This window comes from Balaenoptera physalus (genome assembly GCF_965194825.1).
Source record: "Balaenoptera physalus genome assembly, chromosome: 9".
NCBI classification, from domain to species: domain Eukaryota; kingdom Metazoa; phylum Chordata; class Mammalia; order Artiodactyla; family Balaenopteridae; genus Balaenoptera; species Balaenoptera physalus.
This window is the reverse complement of record NC_138888.1, coordinates 98,033,607-98,060,232: the sequence shown is the minus strand read 5'-3', so window position 1 is coordinate 98,060,232 and position 26,626 is coordinate 98,033,607. Positions and strand designations below refer to the sequence as shown.

Here is a 26,626-nt window from a genome sequence, read left to right as displayed (position 1 = left end):
AGTAATGGAAATAAAAACAAAAATAAACAAATGGGACTTAATGAAACTTAAAAGCTTTTGCACAGCAAAGGAAACCATAAACAAGATGAAAAGACAACCCTCAGAATGGGAGAAAATATTTGCAAACTGACAAAGCAAAGCAACTGACAAAGGATTAATCTCTAAAATATACAAGCAGGTCAGGTAGCCCAATATCAAAAAAACAAACAACCCAATCCAAAAATGGGCAGAAGACCTAAATGTCTTCCAAAGAAGACATACATATGGTCAAGAGGCACATGAAAGAATACTTAACGCCACTAATTATTAGAGAAATGCAAATCAAAACTACAATGAGGTATCACCTCACACTGGTCAGAATGGCCATTATCACAAAATCTAGAAACAATGAAGCTGGAGAGGGTGTGGGGAAAAGGGAACCCTCTTGCACTGTTGGTGGGAATGTAAATTGATACAGCCACTATGGAGAACAGTATGGACGTTCCTTAAAAAACTAAAAATAGAACAACCATATGACCCAGCAATCCCACTAGTGGGCATATACCCAGAGAAAACCATAATTCAAAAAGACACATGTACTACAATGTTCACTGCAGCACTATTTACAATAGCCAGGACATGGAAGCAACCTAAGTGTCCATCGACAGACGAATGGATAAAGAAGATGTGGCACATATATACAATGGAATATTATTTTCCCCTTGAGGCCTTATTCCTGGAATTCTTCCTGTTGGAACTTCTCTCTTCATTGCTCTCTGGGGTTATATATACTTTTTCCTGAATCTCATAGCTTCCTTTTTCTTGGATTATTTCATTGGTTTGCTAAATACGTCCTCCAAAAGTAACTTCCTAAAAAGAGTTTGTTGAAGGCAAAGTTTCTGAGCCATTCTATTTCTGAAAACATTTTAATTCTCTCTTCATTCTTGTTTGATAATTTGGTTGGACAGAGAATTCTCATTTTAAATTTTGGACACTCATATAGAAAGTTAAGGACAAGCCTTGTTATTATTCCTAGTTAATTTCAGTATCATTCCTTGTCTTCCAGTGGACAGGGGTTTCCTCCTCTGCTCTGGGTAACAAAGATTCTGGTGTTCTGTGCAGGGCTCTGTCTAAATAGGTCTCAAATAGATGATGAATTTAAGTAGATGTTCATTTCATACATAATATTTCTGAAATTTTATACAGTTTGATTGTGTAAAAAATCAAACAACAGACTTGAGGGTATGGATTACGCTGTAAATCAGTAAGTAATGTTTCTCTCAATGCTTCTCCCAAGACCAGCCTCACTGATCTGAGAACAGAGGGTGGAAATGAGGCACGAATAACGTTCAAAGATAGTTGAGGGATTTCTTTTTTTTTTTTAATTAATTAATTAATTAATTAATTTTTGGCTGTGTTGGGTCTCGTTTCTGTGCGAGGGCTTTCTCTAGTTGCAGCGAGCGGGGGCCACTCTTGATCGCGGTGCGCGGGCCTCTCACTGTCGCGGCCTCTCTTGTTGCGGAGCGCAGGCTCCAGACGCGCAGGCTCAGTAGTTGTGGCTCACGGGCCCAGTTGCTCCGCGGCATGTGGGATCCTCCCAGACCAGGGCTCGAACCCGTGTCCCCTGTAATGGCAGGCAGATTCTCAACCACTGCGCCACCAGGGAAGCCCCTAGTTGAGGAATTTTGTATACTCTTCTGCAGAGAGGGTAAGTTTGTTTTCCGTTAGATGAGGGCTAATTGCTTCATGTTGGGGGAAAGCATGATTTTTCTGTTTTTTGTTGAAGTTAAGTACGGTTAAAAGGGCTATATACAGAGGCCTAGTTGATGAGGCATGGACTTTGGTAGCTTTGTACTGTGCCGACTTATCTAAGAAGAAGCTAATTTCCTAGAATTCCCCTCCCTGTATGGTTATGAGTTGGTGTTGGCCACAAGAGATACTTTATATGAATTTGGAAGCCAGCAGTGAAGCCGAAGTCATATTTTTCACTCTCTGAAGGTCAGTGCAGGGCTCTAGGCGTTGGCTACTAGCCCAGATTGCTGCTGCTGTGCTAGCTGACTTGTGGGTGTGGGGCGGCAGTGGGTCCCGTAGCCCCTCCAGTTCTCGGGGGATCTCCTCCTCGAGCTTTTCTGAATTCTGGGCTAAGTGCATACGCAGCCGGCTTCTCCTGCAGGTTACCCATGACGTCCGAGTTGGAGGTGTTAATAGAGGCATGGGTTCCAGCTTGCCCTCATGCTTCCTTGTGCTGGTCCACGTGTAGCTTTTCTGCCCTGGCTGTCTTAGAGTGACTTAGACTCAACACTAGGTCCAGAGTCAATGGCTGCTCCCACAATCGCATAGGATCTGTCTCCTGATTCTGCTTTTCTCAATGAACCACACCCTAAGACATATCCAGGAGGGACATGGGAACAGTGTAGGGTTCTTATGCCAAAGGCCATTCAGTTTTCATAGGGGGAACATATATAATTTTTCTGTATCAAAACTCATGAATTTTATTCCAAAGAGTTTCTAAGATGCTCCCTTAAAGACTACTTGCTAAAACAATATCATTTTTATTGTTTTCTTTTTAAAAGAGAAATTATATATATATATATGTTCACTGTAGAAAACTTGGCAAATCCAGGTAATTACCTGGATACTGCAAACATCTTGCTGAATACCCTTCAAGTTTTCCTTCAGTGCATATATCTATAATGTATATGTATACATAAACACAATTTATTTTTATAAAAATGGAATCATTTAAATTCTGTTTTATAAAAGACTCCCCCCAACAGCATATCAGGAATATTTATCTTTAGATGATTAACTAGTCTCCAAAACAAACAAAATAATAAAGTCGCCAATTCAAGAACATAAATTTAAATTGCTTCACAGTATTCTGTTGCATAGGCATACCATAATTTATTTAACCCCATCTCTTATTGTTACTATCAGACAACTTTAAGTTTTTCTTACTTAAAAAAAAATCTAGGAAGAACATTTTTTATTAATCCTTTTAAGCAGTGTTACTGAGTAGCTACTCTGTGCCTCACCTCTGTGCAAATCCACATGGCCAGATTTCTGCATGGTTAAGTTTTTCTTGTGTATTGCGAGAAGGAAGGCCTAAACAGGGAGGTTGCATCAATTTAAAATCTGCACAGACTTCATTTTACAAAACAACTAGGTGGTTCTAAACCTTTCTAGAAGACTTCTTGGAATGCAACATTATCAACTAATCTTTTGGAGTCCTTTTTACATTTTCCTGCCTCTAGAATAAACCTGAATTTATTGATCCATCTTATGAAGTGAAGCTTGGAAAGAATTTTCTCCAGGTTTCCAACTTCCTTTTCTCATCAAAGAGAGAGTTTACCTGTAGACCCTCTGTGGCCCACAGTATGTTGAAATGAGGCAGAATTTCAGTCCCTATCCCAGACCTGCTGAATCAGCATCTGCATTTCACTGTGATTCTCATACACATTAGAGTTGGAGAAGCACTGATTTAGACTTTGACAGAGCCCACACTTGACCCTGAACAACAGAGGTGAGGAGACCAGACAGGCAGTAACAGCTGTGTCAGGGACAGGATATGTACCCAAGGACCCACTTGGACCCTTTTCACTTTACCCAAGCCCTGCCTGCACAGGAAGTCGGCCACTAAAGATAGGAGTGCGGAGGAGACAGGAGGACATAGGGACCTCTGCTAGCTGTTCAGCAGGGTGAAAAAGGGTGGAACAGGAAAGGGAGGAAAGCAAGTTCCTGGACTCCAAAACCACAGTTGGTCTAGGTGCTACTTTCCCCCTTATTTAGCACATAGCTTTGTGAGGAGACACCCTTGGCTGGCCTCTTTTCTTTTTGCATTTTGCCCCGTAGAGTCTGTCATACAGAGTGAAGTAAGTCAGAAAGAGAAAAACAAATACCATATGCTAACACATATACATGGAATCTAAGAAAAAAAAAAAAAGGTCATGAAGAACCTAGGGGTAAGACAGGAATAAAGACACAGACCTACTAGAGAATGGACTTGAGGATATGGGGAGGGGGAAGGGTAAGCTGTGACAAAGTGAGAGAGTGGCATGGACATATATACACTACCAAACGTAAAATAGATAGCTAGTGGGAAGCAGCTGCATAGCACAGGGAGATCAGCTCGGTGCTTTGTGACCACTTAGAGGGGTGGCATAGGGAGGGTGGGAGGGAGAGAGATGCAAGAGGGAAGACATATGGGAACATATGTATATGTATAACTGATTCACTTTGTTATAAAGCAGAAACTGACACACCGTTGTAAAGCAATTCTACTCCAATAAAGATGTTAAAAAAAAAAGAACTTTGATTAAAAAAAAAAAGTGACCATCCAAAACTTTTCTCCATGAATTAGAAACTTTAAGTTGTTAAGGACTGAATGTGCCTGTTCTCCAACAGTTGCTGGCAGTTCCCTGCTTTTATGGTGTAGCCATGGTGAAACCTGAGTCATCTGAACATGGTGACAGCACCAAGCAGTGGGGAAGGAGCTACAGACAAGCCAGGACGCAGGAGCTGGAGCTCAGCAACTGCTGGGCACCCTGGGCCACTGGTCTTCCTAAGGATAGGAGAGCCACCCTAATTCTAACGTGTTTACGCAAACTGCTCCAGGCTTCACAGTGCTAATGAATACCTTCTGTAGCAGAAGTGTTTAGCGATAGCCCACGGTATAAAGCATCTCCCCCCATAGTTGTTTCTCAGAGTCCTAAGGAGCAACACCTAACTTTCGCATGTGCCAGAATTTTCTTCCTCTTCTTTTTTTAAACGGAGAAACCACATTTTCCTGGAGAGGCAAACGATATACGTGAGTTTTTGTTTCAAGGGAAAGAAGTTTTTCTCTTGTGCCTATTCATTCGTATGTATTGAACAACTAGCAGAAAATACACCCCTGTTTGGCGCGTGTGTGTGTGCGTGTTTGCCGTTTCTCTAAAATTCTGACTCATGGTCTGGAGGACAATGACCGATTTTTTTCCACCTCACAAGGTCGCTATGAATGTCTCCGTACGGGGATAGGCCTGTTCATGCACCCCGGGCACGGGCGGTGGAGCGCTAGCGTAAACAGCCCGAGGAGCCGGGCGGCCGGGTTTGCGGTGCAGCCCGGGGCGCCGAGCAGCGCCATGGCGATGCGGAGGGAGGGGCGGAGCCGCCGCGTCCCGGCTCCATGTAGAGCCCTCGCTCCGCTCGCAGGCGCGCCCAGTGCAAACTGCTAAGCCTGGAGTCGGGGAGATCCGGGAGGAGGTGGAAGGCCACACCCCGCGCTGCCCGCGAATTTCCTCCGGAGCCCGCGGTCGCCGGGCAGACGCCGCCGAGATGCGGGGCCCGCGGCTCGGGACCGCCGCCCGCCTCTTCTGCGTGTGGAGCGCGGCGCTGGCCGCCGCCCCCGGGTAGGAGCGCGGGGCGGCGGGCGCGGGGCGGCGGGCGCGGGGCGGACCCCGGCCTGGAGATTTGATTATGCATCGCTTCCCCTCGGTTCTTCGCGGGACAGTTGCTTTCTCCACCCGCGAGGTTGTTTAAGCGTCTCTGGCCGTAACTGCTTTCTAAAGACAGCATTTTATTTTTAGTCCACGTTGCCTCTGCGTTTTTCTCAACTTTTTGCTCCCCAGTAATGTGCCTTCTTCTTTTAAAGACATATATATATATATATATATATATATATATATTTTTTTTTTTTTTTTTCTAAACAAGATGCCTCAACTTTGGCAATGACAAGGTGTGGCCGAGGTGGCTGAAGTATGGGCTTGGGTGCAGACTTCGTGGGAAGATAACGAGTGAGACACCTAAGTAGTGGAAAGCACTCCCCCGCTTCCCCCCAAAGGTTTTTGCGCTTGAGCCCTAATCCCTAGTTTGGGCAGAGAAAGTGCTGTTTCAGCGATTTTTATGCTCTGCTCTACCTGGAAATGTCACCACTGATAGTTTAATTTCAGATGGTATATATTAATCAGTGGTGTTGATTAGATGATGTTTTCTTGGGTAGATGTCCAAACATAAAGGTTTCAATAAGAAACAAGAAAAATATGTGTGTGTCTGTGTGTGTGTGTGTGTGTGTCTTTAAGCCAAGAAAAAAAAATTACGCTGGGGTGATGTCTTCTGTAAAGGAGAAGTTTAGAGGCTTGTATTGATACTTTGCCAATAACTTCTGCATGTCCCAGTGTAAGCCCTCCTGTGCTATTTGTGGTTTATAAAATGGAAATAATAACACAGGCCGGTCCTCTAACAGTACATGGATGACCGCATTAAAACTGATTTATGGGACTGTATCAATAAAACGTGATGAATATAATTAACACTGCTGTATATTATATATGAAAGTTAAGAAGAGAGTAAATCCTTCGAGTTCTGACCACAAGGAAAAATATGTATTTTTTCTATTTCTTTAATTTCGTATCTATATGAGATGATAGATGTTCACTAAACTTACTGTGATCATCTCATGATGCATGAAAGTCAAATCGATGATATCTCAATAAAACTGGATAAAAAATGGATTTATGGGGATTATTGTTGTTTCAATAGCATTTCAGTGCAGTTGCTAAATGGAGCAGTGAGGCAATATTAATTGGAACAGTTGCAACTGGCACAGGATAGGGAGTCTATCTCACTCTCTGTGAAATCTGAGGATCTCAAAAGAATGGAGATGTGAGGGTAAGGAGCTTTGTTTTTCCCTTGCTGTTGGGAACTCTTTAGGCCCAGGTTTCTGGTGACAGCCCCTGGGATCATCAGGCCGGGAGGAAATGTGACCATTGGGGTGGAGCTTCTGGAACACAGCCCCTCACAGGTCACTGTGAAGGCGGAGCTGGTCAAGATAGCAGCGAACCTTGCCGTCTCTGTCCTGGAAGCAGAAGGAGTCTTTGAAAAAGGTAAGATAACAGCAGAGTCTTACTCATCTGCAGTAATAACTGGAGTATGTTAATAAAGCCACGTGCTATGTAACGTAGTGGAGAAGCCCCCCATTTTCAGTGGCTTACACAATACACTTTTGCTTCTTACTCATGTGGAGTCCGAAATGATGTTCCTGGGATGCTCTTCCAGGTGGAGGTTGTGAGGCCCAGGTTCCTTCCCCTTTGTGGCTCTGTCGTCATCAGTACGTGGCTTCCAATCTGCAGGGGAAGAGCGTGGAGTGGCTCCTGTGGGAGGTCTTTACGGGCCAGGCCTGGATGTGGCTCGTATCATTCCTCCCTCCTCTGATGGCCACGTTTAGCTGCACAGGAGGCTGGGCGGGTAGGACAGTGTGTGCCCAGAAGAGGAAATGGGCGTAGTTAACAGTCTGACACAAAACCATATTTATGTATGGTTTATACAAACCAGGTATGACCATGTTTATTGGGTGCAGAGGATTTTACTAAGTAGGCCTGTGGGTAGGAAAAGAAGAACTAAAGTTAAAATCTAGTTTTATGGAATATTTTTTAGTTTTTTAAGTAACAGGAAAAAAAAAGAAAAATAATGTAAAAGAAGTAGGAGCCATTTGTAAAAGAACCCACATATCTTGTTTTAAATTTGAGTTCTAACCAGGCCCAGGATTAAATTGGGTCAGTGAATGTCTTCTTTTTCAATACTAAGGGCAGAATAATTTGGGGGGTAAATAGTTAACTAGGTAAACTTTCTTTCACATTAAAATGAACATTTAATTTTTTCTAATTGAAAGAGTAATATATACTCAGTGCTAGCAACCTGGCAAATACTGGAAGTAAAGGGAATAAACCAAAATCCTACCTGTAATCCTACCACCCAGGTATAAACACTGTTAACTAGAAGCATGTTTAGATGTTTAGTCAGAGGCCAGAAATTGAGGCATAAATTCCTATAACATTAAGAGTTATCTTTTAAAAGAATCATTTAAGGGCACAAAATGAAGGGTGGATGAGTTTCCACAGTAGCTCATTATATAAATGTTTATCCTTTACCAGCATAGAGAAATTAACGCCATCATGAAATGAGATAAAATCAAAGTTTATCTACCTCTGAGGTTCTTTCTCCATTGGGAATTGACTGACTGGGTGGGTAATTTTGGAGTCAGGAAGAGGTGATGTGTGCAGGGGCCAGGCCACTTTGTCTTTCATAGGAGTAGTGTCAGGAAAGCGGGAGGCCTTGTTTCCCTGGAGAAGCAATGCAGTTAGCACTTAAGATCTGAGATTGAGTCTTAGCACTAGCTGTGTGATCTTGGGCAGGTTACTTAAATGCTCTGAGCCTCAATTTCCTCATCTATAAAACGGGGATAATGTACTTCCCAGGGCAGTTATAAAGTTAAAATCAGTATCTAGTACCTATTAGGCACTCAATAAACAGTAGCTGTTAATATTGTAAATAGGAATACTGTTGAAGAAGAAGATGCAGGAAGCATCATTTCCTTTTTACATGGGGACAGATCTCTTACTTTTATTATTGAACTATTTATTCTGAAAATGAATGAATCTTGGTCTTGTGATAATGGCTAAAGAAAATATTGAAATACTAAGTCACAGCAGACAACACTTCAGGTAGTTCCACATTCATTATTTATTCATTAAGAATTATCATTTTGGCTTTGCTAGTGTGACAGTTTTACTACAATGCAAAGGTCCAGAATAACAAGGATGATCTTGATAAATATTTGGGCTTTGCTCGGACATTTGCGTGTGCTTATTCTAGAATTTCTCCTACGTTGTCTTTTAGGCAGTCTCCTTCGTCAGTCTTGTTTCTTTTTTCTACAAATAGTACGAACACTGAGGTGCTTGTTACTGTGGCTTGGTTTTAAACTTTATTCTTAGATTTTTCCTTTGGGAGGAAAGTTTGTCATGCTTTTGGGTAAGGCTAAAGTGGGTCGGACAACACTATCCTGGGAGCTTAATGGATCTTTGAAAAAGAAAGAGAAGAAAATGCGCTACTTTCAGGGGCTGTTTTGGACGCAGTTGACATACAGTTTCATTGAAAATACCATTGCAACCATTCTCCCTCTTTCAAAGGAGAATGTTAACTTTGTTATCAGGGGCTCTTGAGTCATTGTTCTCAGAGCAGATGCTTCCTGTAAAGTTAGGACTTAAGGACCAAGACATTTCTCCCTCCCTGTCTTTACATCCTTTGCTTTATCTGATTTCTCCAGGTGTAACAATATGTAGATAAAGGAGGACTTTCTAAATTAGTGGGGTCTGGATCTTCCTAGGATTCATTTTTTCCTTGCCACATAAACACAAGCACATAAATACATTTTAGGTCTGATTATTTCATCATTTTCTTATGATGGACTCCAAGAGGTCCTGCCAAGGAAAGATTGGTTTTAATAAAGCTCTGCCTGCTAGCAGAGCTGGGTAAGGAGGGGGATTGTTTCTGAGTGGTTGTTTCTAGCAGTCCTGCTGTTCTTAGAAATTCCTGGGGCAGGGCGGTGTTTCACCATAACCAGAATGCATTTCTAGCTTAACTTGTGTCAGAAATAGTAATAGCTAAAGCATTTGAATTGCAGCATATACCTTAATAAAGGCAGAAAACTTTGGCTTGTCCTCAAGGAAAAGTTCGTTTATTTGTTTGGCAGATATGGGAAAAATTTTGTTTACATTTCCACCCTTGAGGCCAGTAGCATGGATTGCATTACAGTTAGTTTATTCATTTTAAAATATATCAATTTTATATTTATTGGGGATCAATTATTTTTATTTATGTATTTTTTGGTGAACAACAGCCCTTGAGAAAAAGTGTTTCTAATACACTTTGAGGAGTTCTCTAAGGGTATATTAATGCGTTTTTAGTGGTGAGATTCAGATATTGAAGTGTACTTATTGTTACGAATACCACTATCATCATCCTCTATGGTGAATAGAACTAGGTTCCTAATCTTATCTTTTGTTGTACAAAAGAGTTAGTTAAGTAAATATAATGGATAAAATTCAGCAGGTAGCAATTACCAGAGGAGAGAAGATGGAGCATCTATTGGCGTTGGAAATCAAGTCAGTCTGTCTGTCGGTTGGAGAGTGAGTCTGTCCCCTTATTTCTTACCTTCCTGGCTTTTACCTCTTCCTTTACTGTGATGTTGCCCTGGAGTTCCATGCCAAATCAAGAAAAAAAGTGAAGAACATTTGAATTCACAGGTCATACATGAGAACTATCTTCTCATCTTTTAAAGTGTGTGAAGGAATTGAATTATTTCTGATATCCTGGAAACCATAATTTCTGCTTTATTTCCCGATCTCTTTTTACAATTTGAAATGTTCATTTGGAAACTTTCATTGTTTTTCCTGAATGAAATTTACTTGAAATGATAAAGAATACACCCCTTTCCTCCACTAATGAATTCATTGTCGCTGGTTTCACATATACCTGATATAAGATAAAAACCTAAGGAACCTCCATACTGTTCTTCATAGTAGCTGCACCAATTTACATTCCCACCAGCAGTGTAGGAAGGTTCCCTTTTCTCCACATCCTCTCCAGCATTTATTGCTTGTAGACTTTTTGATAGCACAGGGAACTCTGCTCAATATTCTGTAATAACTTAAGTAGGAAAAGAATTTGAAAAAGAATAGTTACCTGTATACGTATAACTGAATCACTTTGCTGTACACCTGAAGCTAACACAACATTGTTAATTAACAATACTTCAATATATTTTTTGATGATGGCCATTCTGGCTGGTGTGAGGTGATACCTCATTGTAGTTTTGATTTGCATTTCAATATAATATTAAAAAAAATAAAATTTCTCCCCCCCCCTGCCCCGGCAAAAAAAAAAAAAAAAAAAAATGAAAATACCTAAACAGGAAATCTCGACTGCAAACTTGGGTGCAAGGCAGGGCATCTCCTGGCCTGGAGGCTCTGCTTATTTATTTATGGCACCAAGCCTGCTTCCATCTTCCCACTGAAGGGTTCGGGTGAGGTGAACTCTATGTGTACGTCTGTATCCTTTAATAACTTGCCTTTTCTTCTTGCCCTAAAATCTTGGAGAGCTAACGGGGTGTTTACCTTCTATTCTTTAAGAACGAAACATTCTTCTTTGTCTTTATTGTCTTTTTATCTCTCTCTCATTGACTATGGGGTACTTTATCTTGATTCAGTAAGGATGGGAAGTCAATATTTTATAATTTGAAATATTAGCTGAAGAACTTAAAAAACTCATCCAATTCAGTTTAGATGGCTTTCTGGTGGAAACAAAGCTCCTGAGCAGACGTTTCATGGCTTGTAGATCAAAATCACTAACCCTGGTTTTCATGAGCGTAGATGAATTAGTATGTTATGTGTGTAGGTCTCCCAGGGAAGGTTTTCACAGGCAGCTGTGCCAGTAGAGCTCATTTTGAACTTGCAGTGGCATGAGAATTATTTTTAAAGGGTGTGGGTTCTTCTTTCACATGTCTTTGGTATTGTGTGTAATATATATTAGTAAGAAGGTGGGACCTGAGGATAAGGGACCAGAGTGTAGTCACGATGAGTGTGGGCTCTGAAGCCAGGCTACCTGATACCCTTCCATCAGTGGTTGTGTGTCTGTGGGCTGTCACCTTCTCACCAGGCTTCAGTTTTATCATCTGAAGAGCAGTGGTTTCTGCCTTGTACAATTATACGGTTAGTGTGAGGGTGAAATGAGGTAACGTTTAAAGCACTTAAACACATAGGACTTACTCAAGAAATTGGTACCTACTGTCATTAGAAGATGACGGCAACAGTTATGTCAGAGGCGATTCTTAGTCACCTGTTGGGATGATCTTGAACTGGGGACTCTGTAAAAGGCACCTCACTAGGAGGGGATGGGAAGGAACGTAACATATTAAATATTGAGTTTCCTTATAGTGCCAGGGACTTTATGCACAATTTTTAACTTCCATAACCCTTGGAGGAAGGCACTATTATCTTCATTTTAGAGGTGAGAAAACTGAGGCTAAGAGAGAATAGTTTTCCTGGGATAACACATTAAATGGTACAGCCTGAATGTGAAGTTGGTTCTGTTGGTACTGACGGTTCTGAAGTTGAAGGTTTTCCACTGCCTGGAAGAGCATGAAATATTTTTTGTTTGCTTTACTTTGGGATACTGATGCAGTGTGGTGTCAGTCTTCCTTGAAAATCATTTTCTCGTCTGCTTGTGGTAGTTCAGAGCTGGATCTCATGAAATCTAATCTGGATCTAAGAGTTGCAAGTTGCAATGCCAGCTCTCCTCCTCATTTAGTTTGGGCTTCGTAGAATTTTGGAGCTGGAGGGGGTCTCAGAGATAAGCCAAATCAATCACCTAGTTTATGCCTGGGGAGACTGAGGGGTGGTGTCTGGTGACTTGCCCAGGGTGAAACGCCTGTTGGTGGTAGAGCTGGAAACAGATCACAGGTACCCACATTTGCAGCCGAATGCTACTTCCATTATACTCTAGGAAACTCTCCGAACATATGGGGAGCTCTGTGTGAGACTTAGGATATATTTGCGAATGTTGCTTTATCTGATACGGAAGAAAATAAGGCTAACTAAGGAGTTTAGAAATGCTTACCTGCATTTTTGTGCCAGTTTCTTATTTCAGCTCAAGGTGGAGCTGTTCTTTATGGACTCATGGTTCTCTGCAAGGGGTGGGAGTGGGGCTAGGCACCTCAGATCTTTTCTAAAACTAAATTTTGTTGCTGTGTTTCTCAAAATGTGAGTCATACTTATTCAAAATGCAGATTCGTGGTCACCCTCTCAAGACATGGGTAAGGTCTGGGAATCTAAACTTTATTTTAAGCAGTCATCACAAGTGATTCTCAGCTGCGTTAAAGTGAGAATAACTGCCCTTCAAGTTAGAAGGATTCTCATGGATTGTTCCGACCAAGTACTGGAAAACCTGAGGGTGAGAGGCAAGCCTTTGCAAGTCTGTGATGATTCAAGGCAGCTGAAGGTCCCGCCCAGATTTCTGTATTTGCCTTTCAAGTGGCCCCTAGCCCTAAACGTTGGTGTTAATTTAAAGCAGTGGAGAAACAGGTCTTGGGGTTTGATTATCAATCAGTGATGGAGTGAAGTTGAAAGTGAACAGACTGACTCTTTAAACTCCAAGCTAAACATGTACTGCCGCTCTTCTAACGGGGAGTGAGTCACTGAGGGCCTGTGGTGGGAGCAAAAATCAGATCCTGTAAGAATCTGGGCGGGGTTGCCGTTTGATCCATTATGTTGTTAAGAAGGATTTACAATGCTGGAACTCCTTGTTTCCCGAATGACGTTTCCCCCTGTTAATTTATTATTTATTGATTATTTGCAGTATGTGACACATGAATGAATGGGGGGTGGGACAGAAGAGGAAGGAAGGCATTAGAGAAGGTTCAGAGGTTGCAGAAGGATAAGTAGAATGTTAAAAGTGCAGAGGCTGGAGAGTTGTTATTTCTTGTTTGTGTCGAAAATTCAGTGTGGTTGGTAAATAGTGCTTCTTCTGTGTGACCCTGTGCCTGGTACTGTTACCTTTTACACCCAGAGCTGTACAGATGTCCATTCATGAGCGTTCCACCTCTGCTGATGTATTTGGCATTTTGTGGGAACAGTTACTTCACATATGAGAGAAGGGAAGGGTGTGCCAGAGGAAAGAGCCCAGGGCTGGGAGTGGCAGGCATGGGAAGGAGACAGAGCTTCGTGTGTGTGTGTTTTCTGAAAAGATGTTACATTCTGCTTTAGCTGTAAGTGTGGGGAGACACCCAGGTGGAGATACGCAGCAGATAAGTTTGAAATTGTAACTAGGGATAGAGTTGAAGGCGTTGTTTTCATAGAGGCAGACAGTATTCGAAGTCTTGGTGGGAAGGCATGGGATGTACAGGAGGCAGCGCTTATGGAAAGAACAAGCCTGATGACAGGAGCTTGGGAGGACGGAAAGAAGTCAATGAAACGGCTGGACATGAGCAGCCAAAACAGGGATGGATTGGAGATGCTGAGATGTCTCAGAAGCCAAGGGAAGGAAGAAGACCGAGAAGTTAGGTTTTAACAGTATGAAGTGTCCCAGAAGGTCAGAGAAGAGGAGGACAGGAAAAAGGGCATTGGAGATCCTCAGTTGAATGGTTTTAAGTTGATTGTTGGGAGCCAAGTTTTCAGTAATAAATAGGTGGTGAGGAAATATAATCAGAAAGTGTAGACCACTCTTTTTTAAAAAAAATTATTGCAGTAGCCTCCTAGGTTATCTTTTTTTTTTTTTTTCTCCTTACACTTATGGCTCTATAGTCTATTCTCAATCCAGTGGCCAGAAAACATAGGCCAGATTTTGTCACTCCCCATCTCAGTATCAGCCAATGGCCTTCCGATGGCCTGTGAACCCCACGCAATCTAGCTCTCTCTGATGTCATTTCACACGACTCCCACCTCACTCCCCAGCCTCTCGGGACTTCATGCAGGTCCTACAACACACCAAGCATGCTCCCATCTCAGGGCCTTTGCATTTACTCATCTGTCTACCTCTAATGCACTCTGCCAGATGTCTTCACGACTCAGCTGCTTCAGGTTTTGATTCAAATATCACCTTTGCAGTAGACCACTCTGTAGAAGTTTCACGGTTGAAAGGAGAGAGGCGGATTGTCTCTTAAAAAACACAGTAGAGAGGTAAAAGGGTTGATGCAAAGGGGAGGGGTGGATAATTCAGGGTAAGAAAAGAATCAGGATCGAGAGCACGGGTGAGTGGATTATCATGAAAAAGTACTTTTTCCTTTGATGTAAGAAGAAACAGAAGAGAAAGAAATATTTTGAAGTCTGAACTTGAGATGAATAAAATTGCAATATGATTTTAGAAAACCTTGCTATAGTTTCCTCTAAATTGTGCAGATCTGTCATCTCTTTGTAGGAAGTGGGGATAAACGTTAGAAGTAGTGGCTCACTGGGGAAAGAAACAGAACTGGAGATATTTCCTGGTGCTGCGCTAACCTGGGTCCCTGCTGGATTGTGGGCTATTGGGATGCAAGGGCTGACACCCGTACTTGCATCAGGGGAGGGCGCACAGGATAACGGAGAAGAGAAAGGGGCTGTTCATGGTGGACATATGACTCACTTGAAGCTTGAGGGCATGGTGTAGAGGCATTTTATTATCACTGTGGTTGTAAGTGTGAATAAGAAGTGGAGTTGTAACTCATCACATCTTGGTCTGGGCTAAGAGGACCTCATACCAAATGTACAGTGACAGAACTGGAGGAGTGGAAATTGTGGCGGTCCTCTGTCCCTTCTAGTCTTCACTTCCCTTAGGAAAACCCCACGACCTGACTTTCTTCCTTTGCAAGAGTGAGGGTGAAACTGATCAAAGAAGATTTGGTGGAGGCAGTGGAGTAGGGAGGTGGTGGGCAGGTCTGTGGGTCTTTAGTTCTGAAGAAGTGATGCATGAATTAAAATCTGAAAACCAGAGTGGTAAAGCGCTTGGAAATAAACAGGGAGGGAGGTGTTTTAAGAGCACCTGGTAGCTTCTTTTGGCAGGACAATGTTAGGAGTTTACGTTTATGAAAACATAGCTGGCAGAAATGATTTAGTATTATAAATTTAAATTTCACTGAAATACATGTTAAATCTCCTCAGGAATATAGGTAAGACTGGGCATTTACTATTTTGCGAATTCCAAACATTCATCAGGCACCAAATTGTACATGGCACAATATTGGTGGTGTAAATGTTTGGTGACCACACAAAGGTCCTGTCCTTATGCTTCTCACAAGGAAGCAAAGCAGATTTCGTTTCACGTGCCAACTCACGTTGATTGTAGAGGCTGCTTGGAGTGCTGTGTTGATGGTTTCAAGTCAAGTCTGGGTTTACTGAAATAGAGAGTGGTCTGATTAGCTGTGTCTGCCGTGCACGGGACCAGGGAGTGTGGAATAAATGCTGCAAATGAGCCTATTGCGTTGAAGACGCATGGTCACCTGGAGGGCTACATAGGCGCTGGAGGCAATAACAACATGGATAAGAGAAAATATGGAAGACTGGGTGTGTCCAGATACCAACATGAGAGTGCAGTAAGCTACAGAAGCGTGACAGGAGGGAGGGTGAGGTTTCTTTGGACTGATATTTTAGAAGGAATTAGCTGGGTCTGTCCTGTACAGTTTGGGAGATGCTGGAGCCACATTGGAAATGGGCCCTTAGCACTACTTCTTACTACCTATGTGGCCTTGGGCAGGTCGTTCATCTCATCTAGTCTCAGTTTCTTCATCTGCATAAAAGCAACAATAACAGTACCTACCTCAGAACACTGCTGTGAGGATTAAACGAGACAGTGCTTTAGAGCTGCACTGTCCAATATGGTAACCACCAGCCACCTGTGGTTTTTGAGCACTTGAAATGTGGCTCGTACATATTAAGATGCGCCGTGAGTATAAAATACACACTAGATTTTGAATACTTTTAGTGCCAAAAAATGCAGCAAAACTCAATAAATTTTTTATATGGATTACAAATTTTATGGTAATATTTTAGATATATGGGATTAAATAAAATGTTATTAAAATTAATTTCACCCATTTCTTTTTCCTTTTTTTAAAAAATTTTTATTCTTTTTCCTTTTTGTAGTGTACCGCTTTAGGACGTTTACCATGGTGCCTGGCACACAGTAAACACTTGGGAATGTCAGCTATGTTGTACCAAAGCATCCCCCAGCATCAGACATTAGCCCTGATGCCTCCCTCCTGAGCACAAGCCTGTGGCATGAGGCTAGGTGTGTGTGTGTGTGTGTGTGTGTGTTTTAGCTTTTTTTTTTAAATGCCATGTGTCTCTGTTGATGGCTCTTTGATTCTGACTGGAGTGGGCCTTCAACCTTACTCCTCATCCCTTGAGGAAGGAAGATGTCTTCCCAAAAAGAACACCATACCATAGGGGTCGGTAAACTGTTTCCATAAAGGGTCAGATGGTCGACACGGTAGGTTTTGCTGGCCTGTGGTCTTGGTTGCAGCTATTTGGCCATTGTAGCATGAAAGCAGCCATAGATGGTGCATAACAAAGGAGCGTGTTTGTGCACCGACAGAAATTTATCTATGGACCCTGAATTTGGAGTTCGTATAATTTCCATGTGTCACAAAATATTATTCTTTTTATTTTTCCCAGCTATTTAAAACCATTTTTAGTTCATGAACTGTACAAAAACAGGCATGGGCCAGACTTGGCCTGTGGGCTGCAGATTACTGACCTTGCCATAATAAATGCCATGTACATTTAGCAGCCCAGAGCCTGGCTTGATTGGTTTTTCATGTGTATAGAACCTAACATTTAGTTTATATTGTACCATTTTATTTTTTTTACTTTTAGTGGGTTTTCATTTGACCTATTTTATACTCAGTGGTCTAAATGGAACAAAACGTTATTTATGAAACTGTTATTTATTGAGATATTTGTAAGCAAGGGGAAGCAGGAGAGAAAAAAATTAAAGGAGTATGTAGGGACCAAAGGAAATTTTTTTGTTTGAAATACTTGTGTTTTCTGTATGGATTGAATTCCCTGAAGAGTTCCTTGGCTTAAAAGTGACATTAAACCACGAAGCAGAAACATATCTTAAGGTTTTGTCTTCCATGGATCTGTGGTGGAAACCCCATTTCCCACTTTGTCCATCTGTGATCAAAGAAAATGCTGAATAATGAGGGTATTGATGAAAGAATATTTAATAACTTGGTAAAGAGGTCAAAACTTTTAGCTGCAAAAGTGATTTCCTTAAGTTCATTATTGTACATTACTGAACAGCAGAGAGCTGCCAAAAGTAATTAACCGGGAAATACTAAGCCAGGCACATATATGGTGGAAAATTCTTTTTTTCCCCGATAGAGAATATTTCTGGACCTAGTTGGATTTCCAGTTACACACTCTCCTTCCCTTCAGGGATTTTCTGCAGAGCTGTCTGGTGAACACAGATGTCAGAAGAGGCAGCATATGGCATTATGAAGTGTATTTAAAAAGTTAAGGAAAGGTTAGTTTTTGTGTATGCTTATTACACAACTTAAAAATAGCTTTGACTCTATTTGTAAATCAAATGATGGCCAGCTCTCAGGCCTGTGCCAAGTGTGAAGCTTTAAAACAAGGTTTCTTTTGAGTGGCTTTGGTGGCATTGGGAAGGAGAAAGCACTGCAGGAATTTTAAGATCTACTTTCTCTGTTATACACAAAAATGATCTGAGTTTTACAGAGATATCTGCAGTAACGTTGAGAAGGACTTCACAGAACAGAAGGCATCTTTAGTCAGCGATTAAGAATGCCGTGCAGCATTTTAAGAGGTGGTGACTATTTCCCTTGTCTGCGTAGAGCCCGGAGCTCTGGCAAAAGGGAGAAAAAATGTTCACAACAATTTGCAAATACAATCTATTTCATCCTCAACCTAGCAACCACAGAGAAAGAGATGACTATTTCTCATCTGCACTCCTACCACTCTGCCCCCGATTTTATATTTTGGTGCCGTAAATTACTGCTAGAATGTTCGGACGTTCAAACAAGACTTACTAAGTGCCTAGGAAATTCCAAGCTGCCCTTGTAAATTTAGAGGGAAGACAACAAGTTGCAAAAAATGTCAAGTACTTCAAGTCGACCTTTTAATAAGGACACATGAGACAAGTGAGCGGACTTTAAATTGGATCTCTGTACATCCTTTGAGTCACTCCCTGAATCCAGCAAGAATTAGGGGTGGGTTGGGGCCTCTCTGCTCCTGCACCCCAGCTTCTGGGGGCAGCTGTGTGTTTCTTGGGTCTGTGATGGACACGGTCACATGTCAGAGCAGTGAGACCCAGGCATGCAGTCTGCCCCCTCTTCCAGTTTCTCTTTAATGAGAAAACCCCTCAAAGCTTTGACTCTGTGAAGAGTCCCATTAAAAACAGAAGTTCTGTGAGTGGGATTTCCTGCACTTCACATCTGGGTGGCTGGCTTTGAACCGCTGAAATGCTTGCCCTCCAGTTGATCAACCTACTAGGTGTATTTGGATTGTAGACTCGAAGCTGGTTTTCACTTTCTTCTTGCTTAGTGTCACTTAGATAAAAATAAATTATGCCCCCTTCCCCAACACACACACAGACACACAGACACACACACAGACACACACACACAGACACACACAGACACACACACACAGACACACACAGAGACACACAGACACACACACAGACACACGCACACAGACACACAGACACACACACACACACAGACACACAGGCACACACCAGACACACACACAGACACACAGACACGCAGAGACAGACACACACACACAGACACACACACACAGACACACAGACACACACACAGACACACGCACACGCAGACACGCATACACACACACAGTCTTTAGTCTTTGTGAGATTGCCGGTGATGGGAGGTAGCCAGTGTGTCAGGCCCAAAGGAAGCACATTGTTTCCTCCAGTCACTGGGCTGACAAAATTGTCAACCCCGATGGTTTATCCTGAAGTCACGAAAGATCAGTGACTCTCAATAACCAAGGGTGCTGTTGTGCTGGGGCCCAGCTCCCTGCAGGTTAGTATTTCTGATTCTATCCCACTGTGGGACGCTGTGGTGGGTACCATGATGTACCACCCGGAACCAGCCTGTCGGGATTGAAGACTCACTCCCTGAAGCTGCTGGGAAGGTTGCAGCCCACCGCCCTCCAAGCCAGCTTCCTGGGGGCTGCCCCGCTAGGGACACTCACCCTGCCCCGGGGGAACTCCTCCTTGGGTGGAGGTCCAGCCCCTCCCCCCAACTCAGGACGCCTCTCGGGGGTCAGCGCTGCTTTTGAGGGCGCCCCGTGGACGCGGCTTGAGCCTGTGTTGAGGCTCTTCCCTTTCTCCTCCCCAGTCCCGCCTCTGCATCCCTCCCCTTCTCTAGGTGCGGGGCCCAGGCGCACGCCCTGCGCTTGAATCACCATCTCAGAGTCGGCTTCCCAGGGAACCCGACCTTGGACACGTGTGGTTCTTGTTTCCTTTGAAGATGGGTTTTTCCGATCTTGAAATTAGCTTCAAACGTATGAAAACGGTGTAGTGTGAAGAACTGATAAAAAAGAGTTAAGAAGTTTTCTAGTTTTTATATCCTTTCCAGAAGTTCTTGTATAACACGAATTGTTTCAATTAGCTCCACCATTGCAGCGCCTATAGCATAACTGAGGGCTGGGAGAAACATTATGGAAGAAGGATCTAGGTTCTGGTGATGACTAACATAGAGCCGAGGAAAGCCGGGAGTCCAAGAGGATTGCGATCTTGAACCTGTGTGACTGAGGCAATAAGGGTGTCAACATACACAAAGAGGCTATACACAGGCTGTGCAACTTTTATAATAATCAAAGGTGGGTAGAATGCAAGAAAAAAAGTACAGCTGCTGTTCTTCTTCTGAGAGGCAGTGGCTTAGAATCTTAGCTCCGTTACTTCTTTCCTGTGTGACCCTGGGGAAGTCACTTAATATCTCTGTGACTCAGGTTCTCATTTGTAAAATAAGGATAATAATACTTAATATTGCTAGTTAATCTTTTTTATTTCAAACGTGTTCCAGTTATCTATTGCTGTGAATGAACCTCCCAACACTTAGTACCTTCAAACAACAATGGTTTATTATTTCTTACGAGTCTCACTCACTCCACTTGTACACACAGGTTTGATGATTATTCTCCTGAATCAGTTATTACCATTATTGTTGTGAAATTTTCTAATTCCATGATTCCTTATACATTTATTTATTGGAATTCTATGGTAAAGAATAACTTTTTCTGAATATATATATATATATGTAGAAATGAATGTTTGCTGTACAGCAGAAACTAACACAACATTGTAAATCAACTATACTTCAGTAAAATAAATTAAAAATTGTAAAAAGAAAAACTTTTTCTTCTCCTTCATTTAGTCATCTATTAAATTATATATCAGCACAAACTCATACTCTTATTTTATTCAGTAGGTTATACTCCATTATTTATTTGAATGTTCAAGTTATCTGACTGTTATCATAATAATGTTCAACTTGAACGTTCAAATAATTAAAAATATTCTTTTCAGATTTCCCATATTTTCCCTGTCCACATGCACGGGTAGCCTTCCCTGTTATCAACATCACTCACAAGAATGGCACTTTTTTTTTTTTTTTTTTAACCAAGGATGAACCTGCAATGATGCATCATAATCACCCAAAGTTCATAGTTTACGCGAGGGTTCACTCTTGGTGTTGTGAATTCTGTGGGTTTTGATGAACGTGTAATGACATATGTCCATCATCATAATATCATACAGAGTATTTTCACTGCCCTAAAATCCCCTGTGTTCTGCCTGTCAGAGATCAATTGACAGTATTTATAGGGTCTATTTCTGGGCTGTCTATTCTGTTCCATTGATATATTTGTCTATTCTTTTGCCAGTATCACATGGTCTTGATTACTGTAGCTTTATAGTAAGTCTTGAAGTCAGGTAGCATTATTCTTCCAACTTCGTTCTCCTTCAGTATTACGTTAGCTATTCTGGGTCTTTTGCTTCTCCAGGTAAACTTTAGAATCAGTTTGTTGACATCCATGAAATAACTTGCTGGGATTTTGATTAGGATTTAAGACTGCATTGAATCTAAAGATCAAGTTGCGAAGAACTGATGTCTTGACAACGAAGTTTCTCTATTTATGAACATTGAATATCTCTCCATTTATTTAGCTCTTTGATTTCACTTATCAGAGTTTTGTAGTTTCCCTCATCTAGATCTTGTACACATTTTGTTAGATGTACGCCTATTTCATTTTTTTTGGTGCTAATGTAAGTGGACCTTGTAATTTAACTTCAGATTCTACTTGTTCATTGTTGGTATACAGTGACCATAATATTTTTAGTTGAGAAAACACTCTCTCCACATGTGCTGAGCTACCTGGTAAAGTCAGAGAAAATTCTGATGTGTGGAGGATAGTCTCAATTTCAATTTTTTCCCATATTGAACTGTTTATGTGTTTCAGCCCAAATATTTTGCAGGGTCTGCCTATGCCTCTTCTCAACAAATAATTTTCCAAGACAGAACTTGTTAGTTGTCTCTATTTATGTTTCTTTTGAGAGTTTCATCAAGTTTAGTTGCTGCACCATTATGAGGCTTCTCAATTTCCCTTCAATTCAGTATAGAATATGCCTCTCCCACTAAAAGCAAGAGCTTAATGAACAGAAGTTTCTTCCCACAAATGGAGATGTTCTCAAAGCATGAGTATACAATTTCAAAGTTAAATCTTGTGCAGGTTAAACCCATCTCATATTAATATTTTGCTAAACCAAAAAAGATCCGGGACAAATACTCAATCAGAACGTGGGGATAACAGTGCGACCCAGACCATTCTGGTGAGGGCTCGCCTGTCTAAAAGGCCTTTTGGGGTCTGGTCCAGCCTCATCTCTACTGACTCTCCTGCCTCTGATCGTGTCTCACCCAGCTCTTCTCTTCTGTAGGCTCCATGCCTTTGCACTTGTTGCTGCTCTGCCTGGAAACTGGTCCCCTCCATTCTCACCCGACTCCTTTTTCCTTATCCTACAGCCCTAGACTCTGCATCATTTCCTCTAGGCGCCTCCCGTGGCCCCTCTGAAGTGCCCCCCACTCTCCCTCTATTGCAGCCGTTCTGTGTGGACCTATATCTGTTCAATTCTTCCTTCACCTTTTCAAGACATTCTTTGTCCAGTGTCCTAATTATTGAAGAGTCCTGTTCCTTGCTTCCTATGGTGACAGCTACTAGATAAACTGATCTGTGCTGTGTGATAAGTGACTTTGATGAGTTGCTTATCTGCTCCTGAGAACATACTTGTATTTCACTGAGGCCCACTGGGGCAGTGGTCAAAGTAGGGTGCACACATCTGGGAGTCACTAGACCAATTATAAGGGGGTAGGTAGAAAATGTACTAACTTTTTTTTTTTAAATTTATTTATTTAATTTATTTATTTTTATTTTTGGCTGCTTTGGGTCTTAGTTGCTGTGCACCGGCTTTCTTTAGTTGCGGTGAGCCGGGGCTACTCTTCATTGCGGTGCGCGGGCTTCTCATTGCGGTGGCTTCTCTTGTTGCGGAGCACGGGCTCTGGGCGAGCAGGCTTCAGTAGTTGTGGCACGTGGGCTCAGTAGCTGTGGCTTGAGGGCTGTAGAGCTCAGGCTCAGTAGTTGTGGTGCATGGGCTTAGTTGCTCCGCGGCATATGGGACCTTCCCGGGGTAGGGCTCAAACCTGTGTCCCCTACATTGGCAGGCGGATTCTTAACCACTGCGCCAACAGAGAAGCCCTGTACTAACTTTTATTTCCATTGTTTTAATGAGAAAAACTAAGAAAGTCAGGTTTTCTAACATTTATATTTTGGTTGAGAAAGTGCACGTATATAACTTTATAAATCTAACTTGACATGGTAACATGCACCAAATATTTGTATCGACTGAGTCTCCATCATAAACATCTGAAGCCCACTGCCGTAGAGGCACACTGACATGCCAGTGGGTGACCCGTCAAGCTTTCTGGTAGTGTATTGCCATGTTTATCAAGTGTTTCCTACATGCCAGCCACTGTTCTGTACCCTTTACAGGGATTGGCATACTTATTCCTTACAGCCACCTTGTGTGATTGTCTTCATTTTGTGGATAAAAAATTGAACCTGGAGAATCAGGTAACATGTTCAAGGACAGGACTAGTACGTGGCTGATTTGGGATAGAACCTATGTGGTCTGATTGCAGAGGCCACTTGCTTAACCCTCGCTCCATACTGTACCCGTCTGTTCCCCTGGGGTGGGCACATGTGGCCTCCAGGAGGAGAGGGGCCATGTGTGTCTTGTTCACTGTGGTACCCTTATAAGTGTTTCTTAAATGAATGAAGGAACTGAGGGCCTGTCACCACCTCTGAATTCATGTCCCTCAAATGGGAACTTTGAATAAGTACTCTTTTATTTTTAACTTGAAACATTTTTTCCCTTGCAATAAGTAGAGTTGATGAGAAATTGGCATGAGTTAAATTAGCAGTCTTTGTTTAGGAACTTACATGAAAAAAGTCTGCATCATTTTAATACTAATGGTCAGTTATGAGTCCCAACTCACCCCTGACGTGACTAATGCCTTCCTTTTTTTCCCTTGATCATGAGTGTATGAGAAATGAACCTTAGAAATGAACCTCAGCTTCCCTCTGTACACTGTATGAAGTATCCCTCAAACATGTACAGCCTTAAAACAGCAACAGGAACAGCAGCAACATACAAATGGAAAAGGGAAGCAGAACGTAACTAATTTGTTGGGAGAGGTTTACCCACGGATAGCCTTTTAAGTCTTAATTCTCTGGCACAAGGATATGTAATAATCTCTCAGGTGTTCTGGGATTTAATAAAATTGTTCTGGTTTGGCTAAATAAGTTGGTGATTCTGTAAGTTTGATTCCCTCTACATCTGAAAGACTATTAAGAGAGTCTTAACAAGTTTTGTATTATATCACTATATTTAAATTATGACCGTTTTCTTCCCTGTTTTCCTTTTAGGCTCTTTCAAGACACTTATTCTTCCATCAGTAAGTATTTATTTAAAAAATTTGCTTTCAGAAATATACATTGCATCAGTGAAATAAATGAATTAGTATTTTATTGGCTTTTATATTGATTTACATTCCTTGCGAGTGTGATTGAGTTCAGTTCCAACTTAAGATTGTTTAAGATTAATATTACTTCAGAGAGATTGGATATTAGCCTCTTCAAACTCACAGTGGAGATTTTCCTCTCGTAAAATGGAGAACTTCACTGAGGGGGGACTGGCTTGGGCTGTTAGCATAGGTACCTGGGAGGGTTGGGTCCTGCTTCTGCCTTAACAGAGACTTACAGTCTTGGGTGTGTACTTAATGCTCTGTCCCAGTTTCTTTGTCCTGGAAAAGGGCAGTGCTTCACTGAGTGGAATTGTACCCTGAGGCAAAATAAAACAACAGTAATTGATACTGACCCTGTCTTTGCTTAAAATTTTGATTTTTTGTTTCATAATTTAATTTTTGCATCACTTTTGCTATTTAAAACTATTTAAAATATTAAAAAATTTTAACTGTTGATTACTGAGTTTTTTTGGCACGCTCTTAAATTTTGCACTTGAGGCAAGTGCCTGGCTCCCCTCACCATGGTCCCGGTCCTGGAGGAGGGGATAAAGGTATAGTCTATATCATAAGGGCTACCTTGGAGGTGAAATGAGATGTGAACGTGCTGTAGCATCTGCTACAGAAGTGGAAAGGGTTATTATTTTGTGGAGAGAGTCATAAAACCTGTTTATTAAATATTGTTTGTGAACTAGTCCTGCTTCTCATAGCTTTAATTTGGAAGTTTGTGCTTTTATTACTGTTTTGTTTTGGAGCTTCACACATTTAGTATACAGTCGAATAGAACATAGCATCCACCAAGAGGACAATTTGGTGTACTTTTCTGGGACTAGACGACTGATGACTTTGACCCTGACAGATTACACACTTATGTAAGGTTGACATTTCCCGATGAGCCAGGTTCCCTGTTAACTCTTGAAGGTTACTTATCAAGCACATTCAGAAACCACATTCATTTTGGGGGGGTTCTTAGAGAATATAGTGCTCCCAAACTGTCCTTTGTAAAAATTACTTATATTCCATAGCTATTATGTTTCTTACCTATTTTTAAAAAATATTGATTTATTTGTTTGACTGCGTTGGGTGCTAGCTGTGGCATGCGGGATCTTTTATTTATTTTTTATTTTTTATTTTTAAAATAAGTAACTGTGTTCTTCCAGTGTCTTTTTATTTTATTTTTTGATATTTATTTAATTAATTTATTTAATCTTTAAAAAATTTTCGGCTGCATTGGGTCTTAGTTGTGGCACACGGGATCTTCACTGTGGCATGCAGGATCTTTTGTTGCGGCGCATGGGCTTCTCTCTAGTTGTGGCATGTGGGTTTTCTCTCTCTAGTTGTGGCACACGGGCTTAGTTGCCCTGTGGCATGTGGGATCCCTGACCAGGGATTGAACCTGCATCCCCTGCATTGGAAGGCGGATTCTTTACCACTGGACCACCAGGGAAGTCCCAGCGTGGGATCTTTTAGTTGCGGCATGCGGGATCTTTAGTTGTGGTGTGTGGGATCTTTAGTTGTGGCATGTGGGATCTAGTTCCCTGACCAGGGATCAAACCCAGTCCCCTTGCATTGGGAGCGTGGAGTCTTAGTCACTGGACCACCAGGGAAGTCCCTGTTTCTTACTTATTATTATGTTTGTACTTACCTTACTAAGAAATATACTGTTGTAATAATAGAAAGTGGGGTTGGAGGGAGGGAAGGCCTAAGCAGGCAGACGTGGGGAAAAAAACCCAATCTTAGTGACAATAAGACATTAGGCTGCATTAATGTGACCTCAGACATTAGGTGCTGGCCCCCCGGTGTCTGTGTCCATAACTCTGTTGAAAAAGTATTACAATGAGAAGATTAAAATAAATCCCGTGTAATATAATTGTCTGATAGCAGAAGGGGGTGAGATTTCAGTTCAGGAATCACAACTCAACGCATAATAACTGTCTGCTTTCCTCAAAGACGTCCGCAGTGGCACGGCCCGGAGTGTAGCAAGTCTGGAAGGAGCAGGCATGTGGGCGGACGAGGGCACTCGGGCTGATTCCAATAATGTGCCTATAAGCTGTACTTGTCCCAATTAGCTACAAATTTGGCTACTATTAGTCTTAAAGTCTTAACCATGTGAAATATGAATCCCAACATCCTATATTTGTCTTTAATATTATGCCATTTCTATTGTATGTAGATATAGCAATTATTTATTGAAGGATTTACCAGGAGTTATATTTAGGACTAGATCCCTTTTTAGTA

General features: G+C 41.8%; 1 protein-coding gene across 3 annotated transcripts in view; it reads left to right on the top strand.

The window, feature by feature from the left end:
- The first annotated feature begins 4,970 nt into the window (after window positions 1–4,970).
- Window positions 4,971–26,626, top strand: part of CD109 (CD109 molecule) — a 134,761-nt gene continuing 113,105 nt past the window's right edge. The window contains exons 1-3 of one of the 3 annotated variants that reach the window (XM_082474140.1): window positions 4,971–5,366; window positions 6,667–6,839; window positions 24,294–24,322. In XM_082474140.1, the coding sequence (XP_082330266.1) occupies window positions 5,293–5,366; window positions 6,667–6,839; window positions 24,294–24,322 (276 nt within the window). In that variant the 5' untranslated portion in view covers window positions 4,971–5,292. Of the gene's footprint in view, window positions 5,367–5,651; window positions 5,751–6,666; window positions 6,840–24,293; window positions 24,323–26,626 lie in introns of those variants that run through there. The other 2 variants (XM_082474141.1, XM_082474142.1) reach the window with 2 other exon arrangements.